The sequence below is a fragment of the Hemibagrus wyckioides genome, linkage group LG16, assembly GCF_019097595.1.
Source record: "Hemibagrus wyckioides isolate EC202008001 linkage group LG16, SWU_Hwy_1.0, whole genome shotgun sequence".
In the NCBI taxonomy this organism is placed as follows: Eukaryota; Metazoa; Chordata; class Actinopteri; order Siluriformes; family Bagridae; genus Hemibagrus; species Hemibagrus wyckioides.
Window position 1 is genome coordinate 4,452,501 of NC_080725.1, and position 21,165 is coordinate 4,473,665.

The 21,165-nt window shown below is 39.2% G+C and overlaps 1 protein-coding gene across 2 annotated transcripts in view; it reads left to right on the plus strand.

Annotated features, from left to right (window-relative positions):
• robo4 (roundabout, axon guidance receptor, homolog 4 (Drosophila)) overlaps positions 1 to 19,631 on the plus strand; it is a 25,278-nt gene extending 5,647 nt beyond the window's left edge. For both annotated transcript variants that reach the window (XM_058412762.1, XM_058412764.1), the window contains exons 2-19: positions 734 to 1,060; positions 1,907 to 2,064; positions 2,232 to 2,352; positions 3,296 to 3,434; positions 3,613 to 3,740; positions 8,145 to 8,260; positions 8,448 to 8,679; positions 9,017 to 9,138; positions 9,433 to 9,604; positions 9,949 to 10,140; positions 10,223 to 10,265; positions 10,367 to 10,482; positions 11,425 to 11,730; positions 13,026 to 13,130; positions 13,232 to 13,358; positions 15,799 to 16,008; positions 16,732 to 17,075; positions 18,873 to 19,631. In XM_058412762.1, the coding sequence (XP_058268745.1) occupies positions 734 to 1,060; positions 1,907 to 2,064; positions 2,232 to 2,352; positions 3,296 to 3,434; positions 3,613 to 3,740; positions 8,145 to 8,260; positions 8,448 to 8,679; positions 9,017 to 9,138; positions 9,433 to 9,604; positions 9,949 to 10,140; positions 10,223 to 10,265; positions 10,367 to 10,482; positions 11,425 to 11,730; positions 13,026 to 13,130; positions 13,232 to 13,358; positions 15,799 to 16,008; positions 16,732 to 17,075; positions 18,873 to 19,066 (3,152 nt within the window). In that variant the 3' untranslated portion in view covers positions 19,067 to 19,631. The remainder of the gene's footprint in view (positions 1 to 733; positions 1,061 to 1,906; positions 2,065 to 2,231; positions 2,353 to 3,295; positions 3,435 to 3,612; positions 3,741 to 8,144; positions 8,261 to 8,447; positions 8,680 to 9,016; positions 9,139 to 9,432; positions 9,605 to 9,948; positions 10,141 to 10,222; positions 10,266 to 10,366; positions 10,483 to 11,424; positions 11,731 to 13,025; positions 13,131 to 13,231; positions 13,359 to 15,798; positions 16,009 to 16,731; positions 17,076 to 18,872) is intronic.
• Positions 19,632 to 21,165: the final 1,534 nt, after the last annotated feature.

Consider the following 21,165-nt stretch of genomic DNA (forward strand, 5'->3'; position numbering starts at 1 on the left):
ACACACTAGGAAACAGTTACTCTAGCAGATAGTAACCAGCAAAACTTAGTCAAGAGTGTCGCTTTGTTTCAAGCATGCACTCCCATAATGACGTGATTGGGGTGTTTTGGTGGTGGGTATAAAGGGGTCATTGTAAAAAGCCAGTAATAGCAGTGTCTGTGCTGGAGGGCTCTCTGCACAGGTGATGGATATCCTGTTAGGTCTTGATTGTGTTTGTAAGTGAAGGCCTTTTGTTCCTCACCAAAAAACTGACTGCTCTTCAAATCCTCACAGGAAACCCATTTCCTGATTTTGCACACCAAGTGGTCTTCAACAGCAGGCATCTGTCACAAGAGTTATGATGCCGTCCAAGAATAGAAGTTGTTTATTTATGTTGGCTTTAGGGTGCCATTGTCACTTGGCTTTAAAGATGTCTTAATTTTCAAAGGAAGATGGTTTTGATTCCAAACAATTTTGTCAACCTTATTTAATCTTCAACGAGACAGTTGGCTTTAACAATTTGCGTTAATGGTGTTGCTCAAGAAGCCAGAGGTGGAGGTCTAGCAGCTGTGGAATCTGAACTTTACCGGCACATGCACAGAAAATTTCGAAAAATAACATTTAACACTTGAGCTCATTCCCTCCACATATCAGTGAGCTAGATGATGGATTAGATTTATTTTTGAATGTTTTAAGTTGTTGTTTTCTGAGATGAAATGGCATTAATCTACTCATTCTCTCACATTTTTTCAAGGTTCCAGGCTGCGTTCTGATGAAGTTTCTCCCCGGATAGTGCATCACCCGTCTGATGTGGTGGTGCGTGTGGGGAGTCCTGCCACACTTTCCTGCCGAGCTGAAGGAACTCCAGAACCGTCCATCCAGTGGCTCCGCAATGGCATCCCTCTGGAACCCGAGAAGATGGAAGGCCAGTCACGACCCATCATCCTGCCTGAGGGTAGCCTCTTCTTCCTCAGCGTGATGACTGGGAAGAAGAGCCAGTCTCATGAAGCAGTGTATTCTTGCTTAGCTCAAAACAGTGCAGGAACTGCAATCAGCAGGAATGCTTCTTTGCATATTGCAGGTAATAAGGACTCTTGCTTTATTACTATTCATTATTAATGGCATATCATCTTTTTGTATTTTTTTGGTTTTGACCTGGATGAGTGGAGACCTTTTAAACACTTTTTTCATTGCAGTTTTCCTTATGCTCTTACTGACATACCTCACTGTCTAGGAGTTTTGTAATCCATGTCCGTGTACTTAATAGAGACAGACAGAAATCAATGAGCTGGAGTAGTATCATTTACTATTCAAACAGGCTCTAAGCTTGAGGTCAGAACTGGCCAGAGGATGCGGAAGTCTCAGTAGATTGTCAGTGAGATTAGTCGGGGTCAGGTGTCAAAGTTTGCCCTCCTCCCTCAGACAAACACTGCAGTAATTGAGCAGTAACAGCACTTTGTGCTTAGAGCTCAAACACGCAGCTGCTCAGTGCATTCCACGTTAAAGAGTCGACATCAGAGCAGTGTTCACTGCCCAAATATCAGGGCAAGCGAAGTGCGGGAGGTCTTTATTTTCTACAAGCGAAAACTACAGCAGGAACTATAAAAGCAAGAACATTGCACACTTATCCTGGCAAAAACTATTGAATCTTAAGCTATATATTGCAATGAAAGCCTGTTTGACATTTGACTTAAGATTAGATAGATAGATAGATAGATAGATAGATAGATAGATAGATAGATAGATAGATAGATAGATAGATAGATAGATAGATAGACTTTATTGATCCCATGAGGGAAATTCTGGTGTTACAGCAGAGTTTTAGGTGGTCTAAAATGAATTTAAAGGTAACACTGCATCCTGCTTAATACCTAAAATATGTGCATTTCTTTATAAGAGGGGCTAATGAGGTTGTTTTGATTTGAAGCTCTGCGTGAAGAGTTTCGCATACAGCCTGGAGATGTGGAGGTAGCTACAGGAGAGGTAGCAGTGATGAACTGCAGCCCACCTGTAGGACAACCTGAACCTAACATCACCTGGAAGAAAGATGGCGTCCCCATCAACACCACCGATGAACACTATACTGTGAGTCGAGTGCAAAGTTTGATTTCTTATAAAGCTGACATGTAGAAGGAAGATGACTACCAGTGCCAATCTTCCTGTTATAGGTCCAATTTTCTCATTTCTGAAGTACATCATAGTAAAGCTATTTTGGTTATTGTGCTACATCCTTGTCATTCTTTATTGCTCAGGAGCTCAATGGGAAGTTGATAATAGCTCCAGCCCGGAAGCAGGACTCTGGAGTTTACATCTGTGTGGCCACAAACATTGTTGGAGTCAGAGAAAGCAGAGCAGCCAGATTAACAGTTCTGGGTGAGCGTTGTTGAAATTCAGCAAAATTGCTAGAAATAATTTGATATTTCTGAAGAATTGAGTGATTGATATTTGAACCATTTTCACTGTATTTGCTTGATACCCTGCTTGATATGTTATGGTATGAAGTATACTACAGTAAAATTATAAATGAGCAACTTTAGAATAATGTATTGATCATGTTAATACAGATCATGAGGAATTAATTTATTTGTTCAATAGGTTGCGTTGTATGTGAATGCTAGATTGATGTTAAATTGATGTTAGGTAAACCTAGAATTTAAAGAAATTTCGCTAAGTATCATGGGATTGCACTTCCATCTTTTGTCATGTTGTCATTTGACTGATGTAACTCATTATATGGTAACATCCGAAGGATTCTAGTAAGAAGAAAAAACATTTTGGCCAGACAGAGTAGGGATAACTAGACTTTCTTTTAATCTGCTGGTTACTGTTTTAGAGAAAAACTATCAACAAGCAATTACTAGCTTACCTTCTGTTTCCTCTAGATCTATATGTCTGCTAAGTCTATAGCAAATACCAAAAAAAAGTTGCTCACACTAACTGATGTGTCTACAATATGTACCACACATATACTGGAGTATGAAGAAATGTTTCTATTTCATTAGCAATAAACTGAGGTGGTAAATAATGTCTCATCTTAATAATACAATTTAGGATTAGGATAAATTCATTTAGGATTTAAATGCATATGTATGTAAAATCTTGATATTTTGCAGTGGTCAGTGGTAAATAGTGAGATAATAAGCAGCATACATGTCACTATGAATTGATTTAACATCTGATATTTTGTCACAGTGATTTGCACTGAATTTTCTCAGACCCAAAATTAAATACATTTAAGACTGTGAGGTATTTTTGAAAAGTTTGAAGAAGTTCTCTATTAAAGCAGGCCATTAAAGAGATCTCCTGTGTCTTCCAGAGAAGCCAGTGTTACTCCATGAACCTGAGGATGTTTCTGTGAGCTTGGGTGAGTCTGCACATTTCTTCTGTGAGGCTCAGGGTGACCCGATGCCCACGGTGGAGTGGAGCAGAGAACAGGGGCCTTTACCCAATGGCAGGTTAGTGACGCTTACACACTCAGCTCCACTTACTTTTAATTGCTAGAATTTTACACTAGCAGTGAAACTTTTTGAGTTTTTATATGCATTGGAACAGCCCAGGAGGTGTGTTCATGTTGTGTAATAATCTTACTGTTCAAACAGATTTATTAGTGCTCTTGCTCTTCGTTTGTATCAGGTATTTGGTTAATCCAGACCAGAGTCTTCAGATCCACTATGTGACGCTACAGGATGCAGGAAGGTACACCTGTACTGCGGTCAATGATGTAGGCGAAACTAAAGCCAGCGCTCAGCTCTTTGTGGAAGGTATTAATCTCAGGATTATCTTTAATCTCTTAGCATGATGGTATTTCATGTATTGCAGAGTTCCCCAACCTTTTTTGTACCACAGACCAGTTTGATACCGGACAAATTTTCCGCGGCCCAGGGGGTGGAGGATGGGGGGAATTGATAAAGGGAACTAATTTCAGGTAGATTTATGCTAAGTTTACACTGCAGTATTTTCTGAGTGGTCGGATCATGGTTGTTTTCACACTGCACGTCTATCTAGGGTAGCATTCAGGCTCTGCTCTGTTCACACTGCACGATGGATCGGTGACAGGAGGTTACACACTTCACAATAGGAAGACCCGGCGACGACTCTGTCTGGTCCGCAAACTGCATTTCCCAACCAAACGTACACGAGAAATAATAAAGAAATAACGCAAGATGACACGTGAGATCAGAGTTCTCGGGCAAGTCTGGAAATTTTACCCAGCAAAAAGTTTGCGAGTTAAATGGTCAGTGCGGGGAACAAGGATTGTGCGCTCTGCAGAACTGACCAAATGAATAATTTGCTGCTGATGCGGCTGGTCAAGCAAATGTTTCTGCTTTATTTTGATGCTATTGTAAAGCTTATTTATTTTGATATAACTATATTTAAGACATTTTTTTCCTGATAAACTCTGTTAAACTATAATATTGTGCTCCAACAGAAGCCATGATTGCTGATGTTGTGGTCTGTAACTCCTCCCCGAACTGCCCTCTGCCCTGTATCTTGCTCTCTCATTGGCTGTAGGTCATCGCTGAGGTATTTTTCAGTCAGAACTTCTTTCACACTGCAGGATTTTGAGTTGCTGATAGGTCCAGATATTTAGCATGCCAAATATCATCAGCAATTATCTCAGATCGCTTCTTTGGTAATTTACACTGTGCGACTGTCACTGTGATTTGCCTCCAATTTCAGGCATTTGTCTGCGATTTCGCAAAACCTGTTGGCAACTGAAAATTGGGGCTACAATCGTGCAGTGTGAACTCGGCATTAAACCAGGACTGTGTCAAATGCAGGATTGAGGCGCGGGCGGAAGTGGCAATTTTTTTAAATAAAATACATATAATTTTAAGTTATATAAATAAAATTATAAGTTTATTGTTTCTTTGCGGCCTGGTACCAAATAGTCAGCGGCCCGATGGTGGGGGACCCCTGATGTATTGCACATATAGTACATTTACAGTAAGATAACATTTACAATAAAGCTATCTAAATAAATTTTTACAATTATATTATTTTTATTACACCAGAAGTAATGGAAGTGCAAGGCTATTACTTTTGTTTTGTTGTTTCTTTTGTTTTGTTTTGTTGATGATGAATACAGGACAACAGATCCGAATTTCAGCCTTTGTTTCCTGATATTTACATCTAGACTTGTTTAACAACTTGGCAACTTGACTGAATATGGCACTTTTGGTCGTCTCAATGTAATATTATGTTGTATATCCCTTCCTTGCAGTAACTGCATTAAGTTGGTGCTCACTGACATCACTAAACTGGTGTATTCTTTTTTTGTGACTTGTAGCTCAGCTTCTTTCAGTTGTTGTTTGCTTTGATGGGTTTCTCCCTTCAGTCCCCTCTTCAGGGGGTGAAGTGCTGCTCAATTGGGTTAAGGTTTTTCCCATGATGAAGTCCATTGTTTTGTTGGCAGTGTGTTTTGGGTCATTATCTTGCATGATGAAGTTCCTCCTAATAAGATTAGATGCATTTCTCTATATATTGGTAGACATTCTGCTGAATGGTGAATTGTTATACTTTCACATGTTGAGGTTGTTGGTGAAGTTACTGACTGTTGTTTATGGGTTTTTTGTCACAGCTCTCTGTCATCAACTGCTGTTGCATTCCTTGGCTGATGTTTGGTTGTTAGTACACCAGGGTTTTTTTCTTTCTCAGGACATTTCAAAAGTTTTATGACCAATGTTCATGGCTCAGCTCAATGGGCAATGGCTTGCTTTTCCCCCATAGACAGCTCTCAGGTCTTCATGATGGTTCATCCTTTTTAGCAATAAATGCACTTTGCACAGGGGAAACCCAGGGTTTAACCCAAGATTAGACATACATAGCTATTAACTGAGCAGGTTTTTTATCTGAGGTACTAATTAAACAGTTTAAAAGGGATTCTGGGTGTTTTTGATTCCTTGAAAAATGTGTGGTTTCAAAGCGGTTTAGCACATCTAAATGTAAATGAAAGATAAGAATTTAATTTAACTTCTCATATTCACCTCTGATATATTCAGTCCCCTATATCATTATTTTAGTGTTTTTTAATTAAATTATAATTCATCTGTGATTTTGTTTGACTGTGTTTTGTGTACTATTGTAGCACTACTGCTAATGTTCATTCCGTCTGACAGAACAATTACATGCCAATCAGGAATAAATGCATTTACATGTACAATATTTAGGGAATTTAAATTTGTGACTGGACACTGGACATCCTATAGAGCTAGATACAATATGAAAAACTTCAGCTCAAGTTCTGTGTGCAAAATGGTAAGGGTGATGTGGTGATTGATCTATCTATCTATCTATCTATCTATCTATCTATCTATCTATCTATCTATCTATCTATCTATCTATCTATCTATCTATCTATCTATCTATCTATCTATCTATCTATCTATCTATCTATCTATAGCATCTCTCTCTCTGTATATACATATATATATACACTATATTGCCAAAAGTATTCGCTCACCCATCCAAATAATCAGAATCAGGTGTTCCAGTCACTTCCATGGCCACAGGTGTATAAAATCAAGCACCTAGGCATGCAGACTGTTTTTACAAACATTTGTGAAAGAATGGGTCGCTCTCAGGAGCTCAGTGAATTCCAGCGTGGAACTGTGATAGGATGCCACCTGTGCAACAAATCCAGTCGTGAAATTTCCTCGCTCCTAAATATTCCACAGTCAACTGTCAGCTGTATTATAAGAACGTGGAAGTGTTTGGGAACGACAGCAACTCAGCCACGAAGTGGTAGGCCACGTAAACTGACGGAGCGGGGTCAGCGGATGCTGAGGCGCATAGTGCGAAGAGGTCGCCAACTTTCTGCAGAGTCAATCGCTACAGACCTCCAAACTTCATGTGGCCTTCAGATTAGCTCAAGAACAGTGCGCAGAGAGCTTCATGGAATGGGTTTCCATGGCCGAGCAGCTGCATCCAAGCCATACATCACCAAGTGCAATGCAAAGCGTCGGATGCAGTGGTGTAAAGCACGCCGCCACTGGACTCTAGAGCAGTGGAGACGCGTTCTCTGGAGTGACGAATCGCGCTTCTCCATCTGGCAATCTGATGGACGAGTCTGGGTTTGGCGGTTGCCAGGAGAACGGTACTTGTCTGACTGCATTGTGCCAAGTGTAAAGTTAGGTGGAGGGGGGATTATGATGTGGGGTTGTTTTTCAGGATTTGGGCTCGGCCCCTTAGTTCCAGTGAAAGGAACTCTGAATGCTTCAGCATACCAAGACATTTTGGACAATTCCATGCTCCCAACTTTGTGGGAACAGTTTGGAGCTGGCCCCTTCCTCTTCCAACATGACTGTGCACCAGTGCACAAAGCAAGGTCCATAAAGACATGGATGACAGAGTCTGGTGTGGATGAACTTGACTGGCCTGCACAGAGTCCTGACCTCAACCCGATAGAACACCTTTGGGATGAATTAGAGCAGAGACTGAGAGCCAGGCCTTCTCGTCCAACATCAGTGTGTGACCTCACAAATGCGCTTCTGGAAGAATGGTCAAAAATTCCCATAAACACACTCCTAAACCTTGTGGACAGCCTTCCCAGAAGAGTTGAAGCTGTTATAGCTGCAAAGGGTGGACCGACGTCATATTGAACCCTATGGATTAGGAATGGGATGTCACTTAAGTTCATATGCGAGTCAAGGCAGGTGAGCGAATACTTTTGGCAATATAGTGTATATATATATATACACTAGGAGATACTCAGTGTTATTCACTTCACCTGTCAGTGCTCATAATGTTATTCCTGATCGGTTTATATATATTTATATATATATATATATATATATATATGGTCATACCCCGCCCTACACCATTAATTGGTTCCAAGTCGGAAATATCCTATAAAGTGCTGTATATGTTCCCTATAATGGCACTATGACTATGACTTATAAAAATAATTTTGTTTAGTTTGGTTTTATTAGCCATTTTTCATTGTTACTATGTGGCAGAGGGACCGACATAAGGTTGTGTAAAGCGACATAAATTGGATTTAATTTTTTTCAATTTAATATTTAAGTATGAGCGGCGTAAAGTCGGAATCGACAACGGGGCACTACTGTATATATATATATATATATATATATATATATATATAAATATATATATATATGTATATATTTAGATTTCCTAACACTGTATCTTTACTGTTTCTCCAGGTACAGATAGCAGCAGCCAGAAGGATCTGCATAAAGAATTATCTTCTCTGCGCATCAGTTTGGAAAATGTAACTGTTCTGAGAGCTGCATCTAACATCTCACAAGTCACATGGAAGGTAATATGTACATGACGTTGCTGATTACACTCCAGGCATCTCAGCTGCAGGAGTAGAATTTAGACAATAAGGTCATGTAGACATTGCAAGTAAATATTGCTAACCTGTAAGTAAAAAAAAAAAAACTAAAACCTGATTTATTGATATATGCATATTTTGAAAATCCCCTTATGTCTCTCTTTGCTAGCTTCAGTCATCATCTCAACAACCACACTACCTGGATGGCTTTGAGGTGCTATACCGCTCTCTCCTGCCTGCCAGTTCTGATTGGACAGCACAGAAAGTGGCCCATCCTGCGTTTCAGACTCACATTGGTCCCCTAAAGAGAGGCTACAAATATGAGTTTAAAGTACGGCCCTATGGGAGCGATCTTTACGGCAGAGAAAGTAACACGAGGCACTTGCGAGTCCCCGAGACTGGTAGGTTCACAGAATGGGTTTAATGGCAAACTGTCTGGATTTATTAGTAAATTTGGACATCTGTAGGTATGGTAGGAATGGTGTAAAATGTAATTCACTAAATGTAAAATGTTATTCACTCGTTATACGCTATCAGGTACAATATGAACAGTATTTATAATTTAAAATAATCATCATTTTCATGATCCTCTTTATTAATGTGTGCACAATTATAAGAGCAAATAAGAAATGGAGGGTATGTGACAGGGACGGAGCTAAATTGTTTTGCTTAATATAAACCAGTAAACCTAGCTGAGTAATACTGAAAAGGATTTAATAGTTATATCGTATGTTCCAGTTCCCAGTGCTCCTCCTCAGGATGTGTCTATAACAATGCCTGCTGAACACAATGACACGGCCCAGCTGAGCTGGGAGCCACCGCCGCACGAGGCTCACAATGGGATCATTCAGGGATACGAGGTAATGGACGTATATACACACTCATATATACAGTCGACTGAAGGTCACATTTTAAGTAATATTAGGTAACATTTAACTAATATCGTAATTAGATTTGAGTTGACTTTATTCATAGATCTAATTTACTTTAGTTATGCAATCCAGTAAACCAGTGAGTTCCTTTTTCCTTTAATATGAACTCAATAATGAATACAATATATGTATGAATGAATACAGTATACAGTGTAAGATGTGTATAACCTGCTGAAGATGTGTGTGTTGTGTTGTGTCTACATTTTGCATTGTGTGTTTCAGGTGTGGTGTGTGCAGGAAGAAGAGCAGCAATATCTGAACTGGACAGTGGACAGTGGCACACACACGCTGGAAATCAGGCCACTACAGGCCGGCAGGGTGTACTGGATCCGAGTGGCAGCAGTAAACGGTGCCGGAGTCGGAGCTCAGACTAATCCTTACAAACTGCTTATAGGTAGTGTACACAGCCTGCACAGTTCACATTTATGTGGCTATGTTTCCATTTATTTTGTTTTATATATCAAACTTGGCTTAAAAATGTAAAGAAGTGGAAAAGTTTTCTTATTGTAGCATCCTGTATTTGATTATGTTTCTGACTATGCCATCTTGTTTCTGCTTCACATAAAAGAATATGATTAAATGCGATATTTCTCTTTGTTGTGTTGTTTCTTGCACTTTGCTGAAACGCTTGCAAACACCATCCAATAATTGTTGTTAACCTAGATGGATGTTATTTTTCTCTGTCTTTCTGTCTCACGCTGTCCCATCTCTCTCTCTCTCTCTCTCTCTCTCTCATAGAGTCAAAGCAGGAATCAATTTCACATAACAAAAGTTCACTGAGCTTGTCAGATGTGTTGGCGTTAATGAGGGAGCCAGTGTTTATCGGAAGTGTGGGCGCCCTCTTGTGGTGTATAATGATGGCTACAGCTGCTTGTCTGTATTGGAAACATGTCAGACCTGCCAGTCTGAGAGGAAGACATCACAAAACAGGTTAACATCAAATCTTAGACATATACCAGTGTATTTAGTTCATTTAACAACATTTTAAGCAATTTTTCTTGTTTTTGTTTAGGTTTATATCAACTTGCTAGTGAGGATCTCATCATCAAGCACAGGTATAAGATTTTTTGTTTGTTTGTTTTAAAGTCAGATTTTATGTGTTGGGTATTACATCAAGGTTTATGGTTTGTTTAACACTTTTTATGCTTCTGATTAGGATGGCAGCGCCTGATTCTCCATGGATGTCTGGAGCTTGGAAGCCTGACTTGGCTGGGGAACAGTGCCAAAGCCTGTGGACACAAAACCAAGAGAAGCCAGATTTCAGGAGGACCAGTGAGTCACAACCAATTAAACTATTGCTAGACTCACCTTCACTCGGAAGTCAGATTTATTCTGTTGGGAGAGCAAAAGTCTAATTCTCACCTCTCACTCTGTTTGTCCAGTCCAAGTCTGAGTGAAACGGATACTACTGGTTCAGTTTTGTATTTAAATGGTTTAATATGCTGGTGGAAATTTAGGACCGAGTTTACATAAGGTGATTAGACAAAGGGTCAGGTGATCAGCAAATGGGCTCAATAATCAAAAAACCAATAAAGAGTATGAAGAAACCTGAGGGAAAGGCTTTCTAAGAAATGAGAAATTAACATATTTAATTTTTGTGCTCATCTGGTCAGACATCTAGTATGCATTGCTTTTCTGTGGCGCAATACTCCATCGTGCATCACATGTTAGTTTAGCAGCTTGCATGGCAAAAATAAGCCATACTGTTCACAGTTAGGGCAAGGCTGAACATTCTTACTGAAATTGAACTGTACTAGGGATTGCTCAGTAATGAATACACATAGGTCCTGTCTCAGACTAGATGTTTTGCTTCACACTTGAACACGTTTAGACCAGAGTAAACACAATAAAGTTCAAATCCAGATGGGTTTAACGGTTCCTCTAAGAAAGCACCCGTGAACAATGCAGACATAATCAGCAAGAGATTTATTGTATACGATAGCTGTCTCTTTCTTTCTAATCTCTTGCCTCTTTCTTTCTAATCTTTATTCATGTGACATAGAAACAAAATCATTAGTTTAGCATATTTCTTCAGCATAGAATAATTTTATTCTTCACCTTTAATCTAACATTCTCCCAGGGCATGTCTGTATTTATAAGGACAAAACCCAGATTCTGCCGAAGTCTAATCCCTGCAGTCCTCATCACTGTTAATTATGACCAGCACTGGTTTAATATATCAATGTGTCCTCTGTTTCCTCCGTGTCCTCTCAGCACTACCCATAACAGCAAAAACAGACTCATCTGTGCCAATCGTGCCAGACAACTGTGGCGTCTACGGCACTTTCTACGTGGATCTGACCGGTAACAGTATGAAAACCTTTAACAGTCCGGGACGATGTCCAAAAATGCCTCACTGCAACACGCAACAGTACGGCTCAGAGACGATACGCATCAGCCAACCTGCTGCCAAGTCACCCGTCACCAACGAGCGGCAAGTACTGCCATGGAAACGGGCCCTTCCTGCTCAGCCCAATATGGGCATTCGAAAGGAATCCTGGGAGAAGAACTTCAAACGAGGTTAGATGATTAAAAGGTGATATGGCAAAGATAGATGTGAGACACAGAAAACCCTGGAGGGTGCCAATATTTTTAGTAACACAATTTTCACCTTACTGCTTAACTTCTACATGCATTACCTGGGCACAGTAACAAGTGCACCTTCCTATCTAGACTTGTTTATCTGAATACAACACTAAAGAATGTAATGCACATTGTCATCACGGCCATGTCTTAAATTTGGGGTGGTGGCTAATCCTATTATGTGCAAGAATTAATAGAATACTATATTATTTGGTTATGGGTAAACCGGTTTAATAAACAATAACTTAAACAAGTGAACAATTAAAAAACAACTGAACAAGAATTAGCTAGATCTGGATAACAGGAAGCCGCTAACGTTTTCCGTTATAGTTTTGGAAGAAGCAAGAAAACTGACAAATCAAGTCATGGCAGTGGAATTTTTCATTTAATTTACGGCACAAGGGAGCTCTCTGGATCTGCCAAAAGTAAAGCGTGCTTCTTGCATGGCTATATAACATGTAGAACTCCTTTCAGGCATTTGACCTTGATCCTGTTTGGATCAATTCCTCAATCTAGTCAGTTACAGTGATAATTCCACATATAACCTACAACCTACATTTTTTTTAAAGATATCAACAAGTATCTCAGAGAGGCAGACAAACAGACAGCGACACAACAGGAAAACAGCATGCCTACATAAATATAGGGTCTGCTGCTCTTAATAAACGTCTTAACCCTTGCTTATAGTACCTTTGACATTTACTTTTACAGCATTTGGTAGATGCCCTTACCTCATTTTATACACCTGAGCAATTGAGGGTTAAGGGCCTTGCTCAGTAATGGTGGCTTGGTGGACCTGGTGTTCAAACTCACAGCCTTCCGATCAATAATCCATCACCTTAACTATTATGCTCCCACATTCCCTTTAAAGCTTATGTGACAACTTCAGTGATTTAAAATGTGACTTTACATGAATGCATGAGGACACATTAAACAAGTGATAACAAAATAACATGTTAATGGTGAACTGTAATTACATGAAATAATGGCTTCTAAGTAATAGCATCTTATCAATTATTTCTTACAAATTGTGTTTGTTCACTTGTCTACAACTATTGCCTTGCAGTATGCTAACAAAAGCCTATCATAAAATTGCATCATACAGTACCAGAGAATATAATAACATCATGCATTTCTTCTTTGTATTATTCTGTTTTTCCTTTATTTATTTTAATGATTCAATGGGTTCTATATTGGTTTAAATATCTCTCTCTCTCTCTCTCTCTCCCCAGAGCTGCATGCAGTAAAAAGTGCTCCATTAGTTCCTATACACCAACAAGCACTGATGCTGCGCAACACATCTAACATCCATCAACACAGACTCAGCCAGACTACAGGTTTCTATTTTCCATCTGTCTGAGCATTGTGTTCATGACGTCTCAGATCCCTGTATAATGGCATGGAGTAAAATAATCCTGATTTCTCCTCTGCATTGTAGGGGGAATGAATCCGCTCGCTTCTCCCAGACTTCTGCAGTACTCTGCTTCACTGCGTTTGGTGGATATGTTGCCCACTCCTCCCCCTCTGCCCATGGACGACAACCTCAGTGTCAGCTCTGAGGAAGGGTGAGAAAGGATCCTTATCTTTCACCTCATAGCATAAGAATAATAGTTCATTACTGTAAATCTTAGACATAGAAATCTGTATATTCAAGGTCACTTTAAACAGACAGAAACTTTAAACATACAGACAGTGTAGTGGTGAGAGATGTGAATGGTTTGGTGGACAGAATCATTTTATAATCAAGAGTTATAATTAAAACCATTACTTCTGTATGCACAAAGAGGTTATGCCATGATCTGTTCATTTTCTTGCTATGCTACACATTTATAGACACACACACACACACACACAACCTCTGTTCAGGACTAGCGTTCATTATATCCTGCTTCTGGCCTTATCTATGTCCGATTACAGCAGACACCAAGGTTGCAGGAGCGCCCGGTGTCTGAGGAAACGAACGCAACTGACAACTTGACAAATATACATCAGGGTTCAGCAAGGCCTTGAAATACAATAAAAAAGGAGGCATGGCAATCTGTTCAGCATATTGCTGAGTCTGATAGCAGAGATGGTTGTAGAGATTGTGTGAAATGAAGTGTTACTTAAGGACATGAGTGTATGACATGGGAAGTAAGCGTTTATATGTTTATGAGATGGCGAGGAGCTTTAAAGATTTGTTATATTTGGAGTTATTTGGATTTGTTATATTTTATATATCAATAAAATATTGCTTTGAGGAAAACGCCCTAGGGGTCTGCAAACAGGATGTTGTCCACCGACATCTAACCAGAAAAGAAGGTGTGATAGGCTGTGCTTGCTTGTCAGTCATCTTTCTCCCTGTTTCCTGTCATTCTGTTTCTCTCTGAGATTAACCCAAATACATGGACAATTAATCAGAGATTTTTTATTGTAATTGTTACGTACAGCTACCTATAGATAGTAGTAGAGCTTTGAACACCAGTGGCTTCATTAACTCATTGTACACACAAAAGATCTGTGCCACAATTTATACAAATGTAGAAGACCAGTCCTGATGGCAGAAATTCTCTGTAGATGATAGATAGTATGTATTGCTGTATTTCCATGTATAATAACAAAGGTGTCTAATGTAGTCAGTTCTAATACGCATTTCTACATTATTCTGGATATTAAAACCCTTGCATTTAAAAGCAGAGGAAGTTAATATTTTCAAGTAAACACTCTTCCACTTAAACTACACATAGTTTTATGAAGCCCCAGCACTCACAGGAGAGGATCTGTGACCAGGCCCTGTCATTAAGCATAAATGGAAAAGGAAGCCTCGCTCTTTCAGCCTACAGCTCACTTTAATGGACTTGCTGCTCCACTCTACTCATTAGAGAGTCTGGAAGTGTGTCAAATTAAAATGCAGCCAGAATTCACAGAGACAAAGGCCACACAGGTCTTAAGGCCAGAAACTAGATTAGAGACTAGAGACAGAGGAAGTGGCTTATAGAATACCTTCCTACACAGTATGGGTGGATAACAACCCTCAGAGAAGTAATTCTATGTTCCAAATCAGAATATCACCATTAGAAATAACATGATAACACTATTTCCCTTTTTTTTCTCTACTGGAAGAGCAGTATAAAGCTCTGAGAAGTATAAAAAATACACTATAAAATGCAATGAAATAAAATACAATATGATGTAGACTATGGAAGAATATTGCACATTATGCTGTTCTGTTGCGCTGTATGTACTGGGAGGAAGAAAAAAACAGGTATAACAGATAAGATACATAAATATTTTACAGAATTACAGAATTATTTTCTATTGATATTGGCCAGTGTATTGATACTGGATAACAGATCATTAGCCATGTGATAACGGATCATTGGTATCACACTGGCATCACATCCATAGTGTACTCTTCCCTCGTGTCCGGTGTTCCCTGATTACACTCCATATCCAGGTTGACCATGACAAGGACAAAGGGACGAATGAAGAAACAAAGGAACAAACTTAAACATTTCCAGGATGATACTTTGAAAACAGTTTCCATAATAACTGAACAAATAGCTATTTGCCCGATATTCATAATGGATATTGGATTGATCTTCTTTAGTCACCATTACTGTGCTATTTAATAACATCTGTTTGGTCAAATGATTCTTGAAAGACTATTAAACGAACCTGCTCAAACATATTGTTCTAGCTTTTTCACAACTGATCCTTATCCTAAACTAAAATGAGTTTCTTTTTTTTCTACAATATTATAAATAATTGCTCTTAACGAATGCATTCATTAAAACTCATTTACAAGTCAGATTTACCTTATATAGATTATAGAGCTCATGTTGAATTGAGATTAATAAGATGCTCGATGTTTTTAATTATGGAGCACAGAAAAACAAACCTGATAGCAGTTCCAGCCTTATGCCTTTTATCTCCATCTGTGTGAATAAACTATTTGAATTTAACTGTTATAAAATCAAATTAACTTTGATTGAAATTGAAATTAAACTAAATCTCTTTCTGCAGGTCCAGTCGGTCCACTAAGCTGACTGTGGATGCCGGATCTCTGCAGTCTGTGTGTGCAGCGTCCACTGGCTGTCCCTCTCAACACAGTCCTTCCTACAGCCATCTCTCTACAGCCTCTTTCTGTCTATCCACTGGTGACCAGGACAACACACTGAGCACAAAAACCCATGAGCAGTATCTCGAGCTCAGTCCTAAACCACACAGATACAGGTGACAGAAATTTAGATTTTCACCAATCAGGCATAACATTATGAGTAGTGAGAGGTGAAGTGAATAACACTGATGATCTCCTCATCATGGCATCTGTTAGTGGGTGGGATATATTAGGCAGCAAGTCAACATTTTGTCCTCAAAGTTGATGTTAGAAGCAGGAAAAATGGACAAGCGTAAGGATTTGAGCGAGTTTGACGAAGGGCCAAATTGTGATGGCTAGACCACTGGATCAGAGCATCTCCAAAACTGCAGCTCTTGTGGGGTGTTCCCAGTCTGCAGTGGTCAGTATCTATCAAAAGTGGTCTAAAGAAGGAAGGAACAGTGGTGAACCAGTGACAGGGTCATGGGCGGTCAAGGCTCATTGATGCACGTGGGGAGAGAAGGCTGGCCCGTGTGATCCGATCCAACAGACGAGCAACTGTTGCTCAGATTGCTGAAGAAGTTAATTCTGGTTCTGATAGAAAGGGGTCAGAATACACAGTGCATGATGGGTCAGGGCTGTTTTGGCAGCAAAAGGGGGGACCAACACAGTATTAGGCAGGTGGTCATAATGTAGTACATTTCAGCTTAAAATATTTTTTGGTGATTTTTTTTTAAGCATCCACATGGGTTCCCTCTGTATTCTCTGGGTTTGTTCTGTGGACTATATACTGTGCATTTTACACACTGTATATGAAAAACAAAATATGACACCTCATGACTGTGTGCCTTTATCCACAGCACCGCGAGTGAAGAGTCTTCCTCCTTGCCTAGGCCGTTCTCCCCGACTCCCACATTCGGCTACATATGTGGACCATCTGGCCGTGAGGCACAGGTTGATATAGACGATGATCAGGAGTCTCAGGCAATAGGACTACAGAGAACAGCGCTGAGGACCACGCCCTCCTCCTGCTGCAGTGACTGGGAGGGCTCACTGTGGAACGGCTGGGGGTCAGTGTCTGAGGGGAACACCACGAGTGCGAGAACGAGCATCATCAGCTCTTCAGATGGTTCCTTTATGAATGACATGAACTACGCTCGCATCATGGCCATGACGGCAGAGTCGATGAATGGAAATTTATCAGGCAAGTCAGCATCTGTAACTACTGACATCTGTAAATACTGATGTCTGTAACTAAATGTCTGTAACTATATCAGACTTCCATATGAATAAAAATAAGTAAATGCTAAGTATTTCAGGAACAGGCAGGTCCTCACTTGTTGTTTGAGTAGAGTCAGTGACTTGGCTGTTTGGATGCCCAGGGGAATTTATTATTATTTAACACGTAAGTGCCAAAACAGAGGATAGTCTTGATGAGTATCTTATCTTGTACCCTGAGAGATGGCGGACCAGTTGACCAGTGCTGGAAGATCTGAGGGAGGGTAGTGCAGTGCAAGGAGTGACGAGAGTTTTTTAACAAAACTCCAACACAAGGCTGGCTAATAGTTATACATTTTTTGTCTTAAATGATAAGTTTTAGATTTTGTAATGCATAGATCATGAAATGAAATATAAGGAAATTAATGTATTGATTTCAAGTTAAATATTTCTAGTACAGGGGTACATTACTGATAGAATATTAATAGAGCAGTAGTGATAATATAATATCTAGTAGTAGTGGTGTTGAATAATAGAAGAATAATAGTAGGAAAATACTACTACAGCTGCCAATAATAATAATAATAATAATAATAATAATAATAATAATAATAATAATAATAATGATCACAGCTAAAAATGATCACAGCTAAAAAAAATCTAAATTTATTTTGCTTGTTATTAAATGAAATATTTTATTGCATGTTACCATCTTAACTTTAATCTATTTATAACACCCAACAGATGTGTCTCTAAACAAGACTCCTTAGTTGTAGTAATTTAGGCATTTTTATGACTTCTTGTTCAGTCTAAATAATGTAAAAGGTGAAGTCTAAACATATTGGTGTGGAGATTAACCAGAACCAGAACAGATGCTGTTGGTTCTATAAGATTACATTTAGAGCAGTTGATCTGCTAACACAAATTAAACTATAACTAAGCTTCAAATATTGAGCTTATTTAATGCACTCAAATGAATAAAAACTTCTTTTTTTTTTACCGTTAGCTCTAACAATATATATTTTTGACTAAAATCCCAGGCATTCTGTTTAATTAACTTGAAAACAAAACTGAATAGAAATACAATACATTACACTGCTCCAATAAGTGCATTGGCTCGATGTGTCCACTAGATGGCGAAGTGTCATCAGTATTTTTCTATTACTCCTGTTAGATTTCTGGTTAGAGCTTATTTCATGAAGTTTGTGTCTTTGTCACTAAGACCCCAAAGAACATTCCACTCTATAATCTCTTCTTTTTGTACTGTTCGCTACACACTTAAAATTTATAGGTATTTCCACCATTAAACTTATCTCCATGCCTGCCCCCTCATCCTCTGCAGCACATCCAGCATATATCCCCATTCTCATTCCTGCTCCGAGATAGCACAGAAAACAGCGTTATAGAGATTAGACGGCTAATAATTTAGGCTCTATCTTGACGCTTTAGCTGAAGGATGTGTAGAGAGGGGGGTTATGGGAACAATAGCAGCTCTCAGGAAATTGAACGGACGACTTCACCGTTTATTGTGTCACCAAATCAATCACATTTCTCAATGGGGTTGTGCAGAGTTCCCATTTGCCAAATTGTTTTTTTTTTTTTTTTTTTTTTTTGTCCTCCAACAAAATGAAATGGCTCGAGCAGCTCTGTTAAAAAAACAAGATTCTGGAGACTGTTGTAATTTATTGAACTGTTTAGGACCGTATCATTTCGGAAGAAATGCAGTAGTGTGTTGTATTTCTTTATGTCTTATCAAGGTTGTTCGTATTGTGTGTGTGGACAGATTTCTCACCTCCTGGGTCTCCGCTGAGTATGCTGTTCCCCCCACGGGACTGTTTCGCCGAAGTGGACCCTCTCGCCGTATGGGATTGGAGCACAGCTTGGGTGGAGGAGATGGAGGCCCAGTTTAGAGCGTCCACAGAGACGTCCCAAAACACAAGAGCTGAGCCACCACACAAACACACCTCAACGAGATGATCACTCGCTCTGCTGCAGTTCTTTTCCACACTACAGAGGCATAATCAGCAGGGGTCTTTTCTTCAAAACCAGCATTTTTACAGTGTATAACAGGCTGCTTATGGTTGCACCATGCTGATGTAAAAAAAATGCTGACTAGTGCTCTAAAATCTACAGTGTAAATAAACCACTTTTATTTAATATACAGTATCGTGAACGCTGGGATGTAATAGCCATCTGAATAGCACAAGAAATATTGTACAAGAGTTTTTAATATGTCTCTGTTGTATACTTTTAAGATTTTTTTTTTTAGATTTATAGCTCTCTTCTTTATGTTTATTATGGAAAACAGGCGTTAATCAACTGAGCATCAGACTAATCATGAACCCCCGACTGAGATTCGTACGTTTAGATCACTGTCCCACTTAGAATTACTGACACAATTATATTAAGTTGACTTACTCCCTAAATGAACTTTTTATATATTTCCTAAGTTGATGAACTAAAATGTTATATTTGATATATTTACTAATTCCACTGTTCCCTCGAAAGCCTTTTAATACAAATAAACTGTGCCTTGGTGATAGCAGTGGCTGGCAGCTTTCCTCTCTTATCAGAGCAGTAGTTTGCCTGGCCTGGTAGTGTGTGTGTGTGTGTGTGCGTGTGTGTGTGTGTGTGTGTGTGCGCAGTTAGGGCAGCAGTTTGCGGCTGATTGTGTGAGTCTGCGAATGTGCACAGTCAGTTTAGAGGCAGTGAATATTACAAAACTCTAATCCTTTTTACAAACAAACAGCATTAAATCATACAATGCTGGCCACCCGCCTGACACACACACACACATTACCAGTGAAGGATTATATTCTGTCCCCCTTCTTCACTCCCCATGGCCATATGCTTGGCACTGGCCCCTCTTCCTCACACACACACACACACACACATGCAGGATACATGGCCAAAAAGGCATCTTTTAATAGCCTGCTGGTAATCTATTGACCTACTTTGCTATGAAACATCACTTTACAACTCTTTTTCCTCTTTCTCTCTCACACAGTGCTCTGTTTTCATTGAGCTCCCGTTCATTTTTTAGCACCGCACAGCCGTTAGTCCTCGAATATTAAACTTGTAACAATTATCCTGACCTAATAAATCTTTTTTTTTTCTTTCGGAAAGTATTTACACACACAGCAAACAAATCCAAACTTAGTTTTTGTCGAATCTGTTGTAGTGAATACCGAACACGGGTGCAGTAATAAACCCCGACTCCATTTAAATGGTCATTAATGTGCAACACCTGCGTTATAATCTCCCTCTCTGTCTCTGTCTCCTTCCTAAATGAAAATGAAGCTCTTCTACATGGAGTAGCGTCCAACTGAGCGTGGCGTCCAGGCCAGCTCTGTCTTCCTCGCAGGAAGATAACGTGGGGCAAGCATGAGCGATGTGGAGCAAAGAGCCCTTGGGAGGAAACCTTCTCAGTGACCCATATCTGTTCCAAAGGATTTGATTCAAGAGCCATTTTCAGTCTCCAAAAAGCTGTTCATCCAACTGTAGTCTACATAAAGTGTTCCTGAATGTATTTTAGAGCTATTTCACATCATTTCTGTCGATCAATCAAATAAATTGCAAATGATCAAAGTATTAAAAATGGCCTAGCAACATCGCCACTTGTAGCCCACATGAATAAATACATGAGTATGGAATCTGGAAACACTCCAGGTTTTCTTCCTGTCTTTCTGCTCAAAACATACAAACAGATTTATTTTATTGTTTCTATAGTTCTATTATTTCTTTCTATTGTATACTATTTAAAAAAAATATATATATTGAATTTTCCATTTGGGGGATCTATCTATCTATCTATCTATCTATCTATCTATCTATCTATCTATCTATCTATCTATCTATCTATCTATCATTAATTTTTCCATCAAAAATAAATACATATTGCTTACATTAGCTACATTTCTCAAATCAGATTTTAGTACCTAGTACCAGATTTAGTACCCTAGGATTCAGAATGTCTGTAATTTATTAAATATAAACCAAAATAATACAACAACTGTAAAAAGTGTTTTGTTCACCAGCTAAGTACTTTTCTAAAAAGCCATGGGGATTTTAACCGC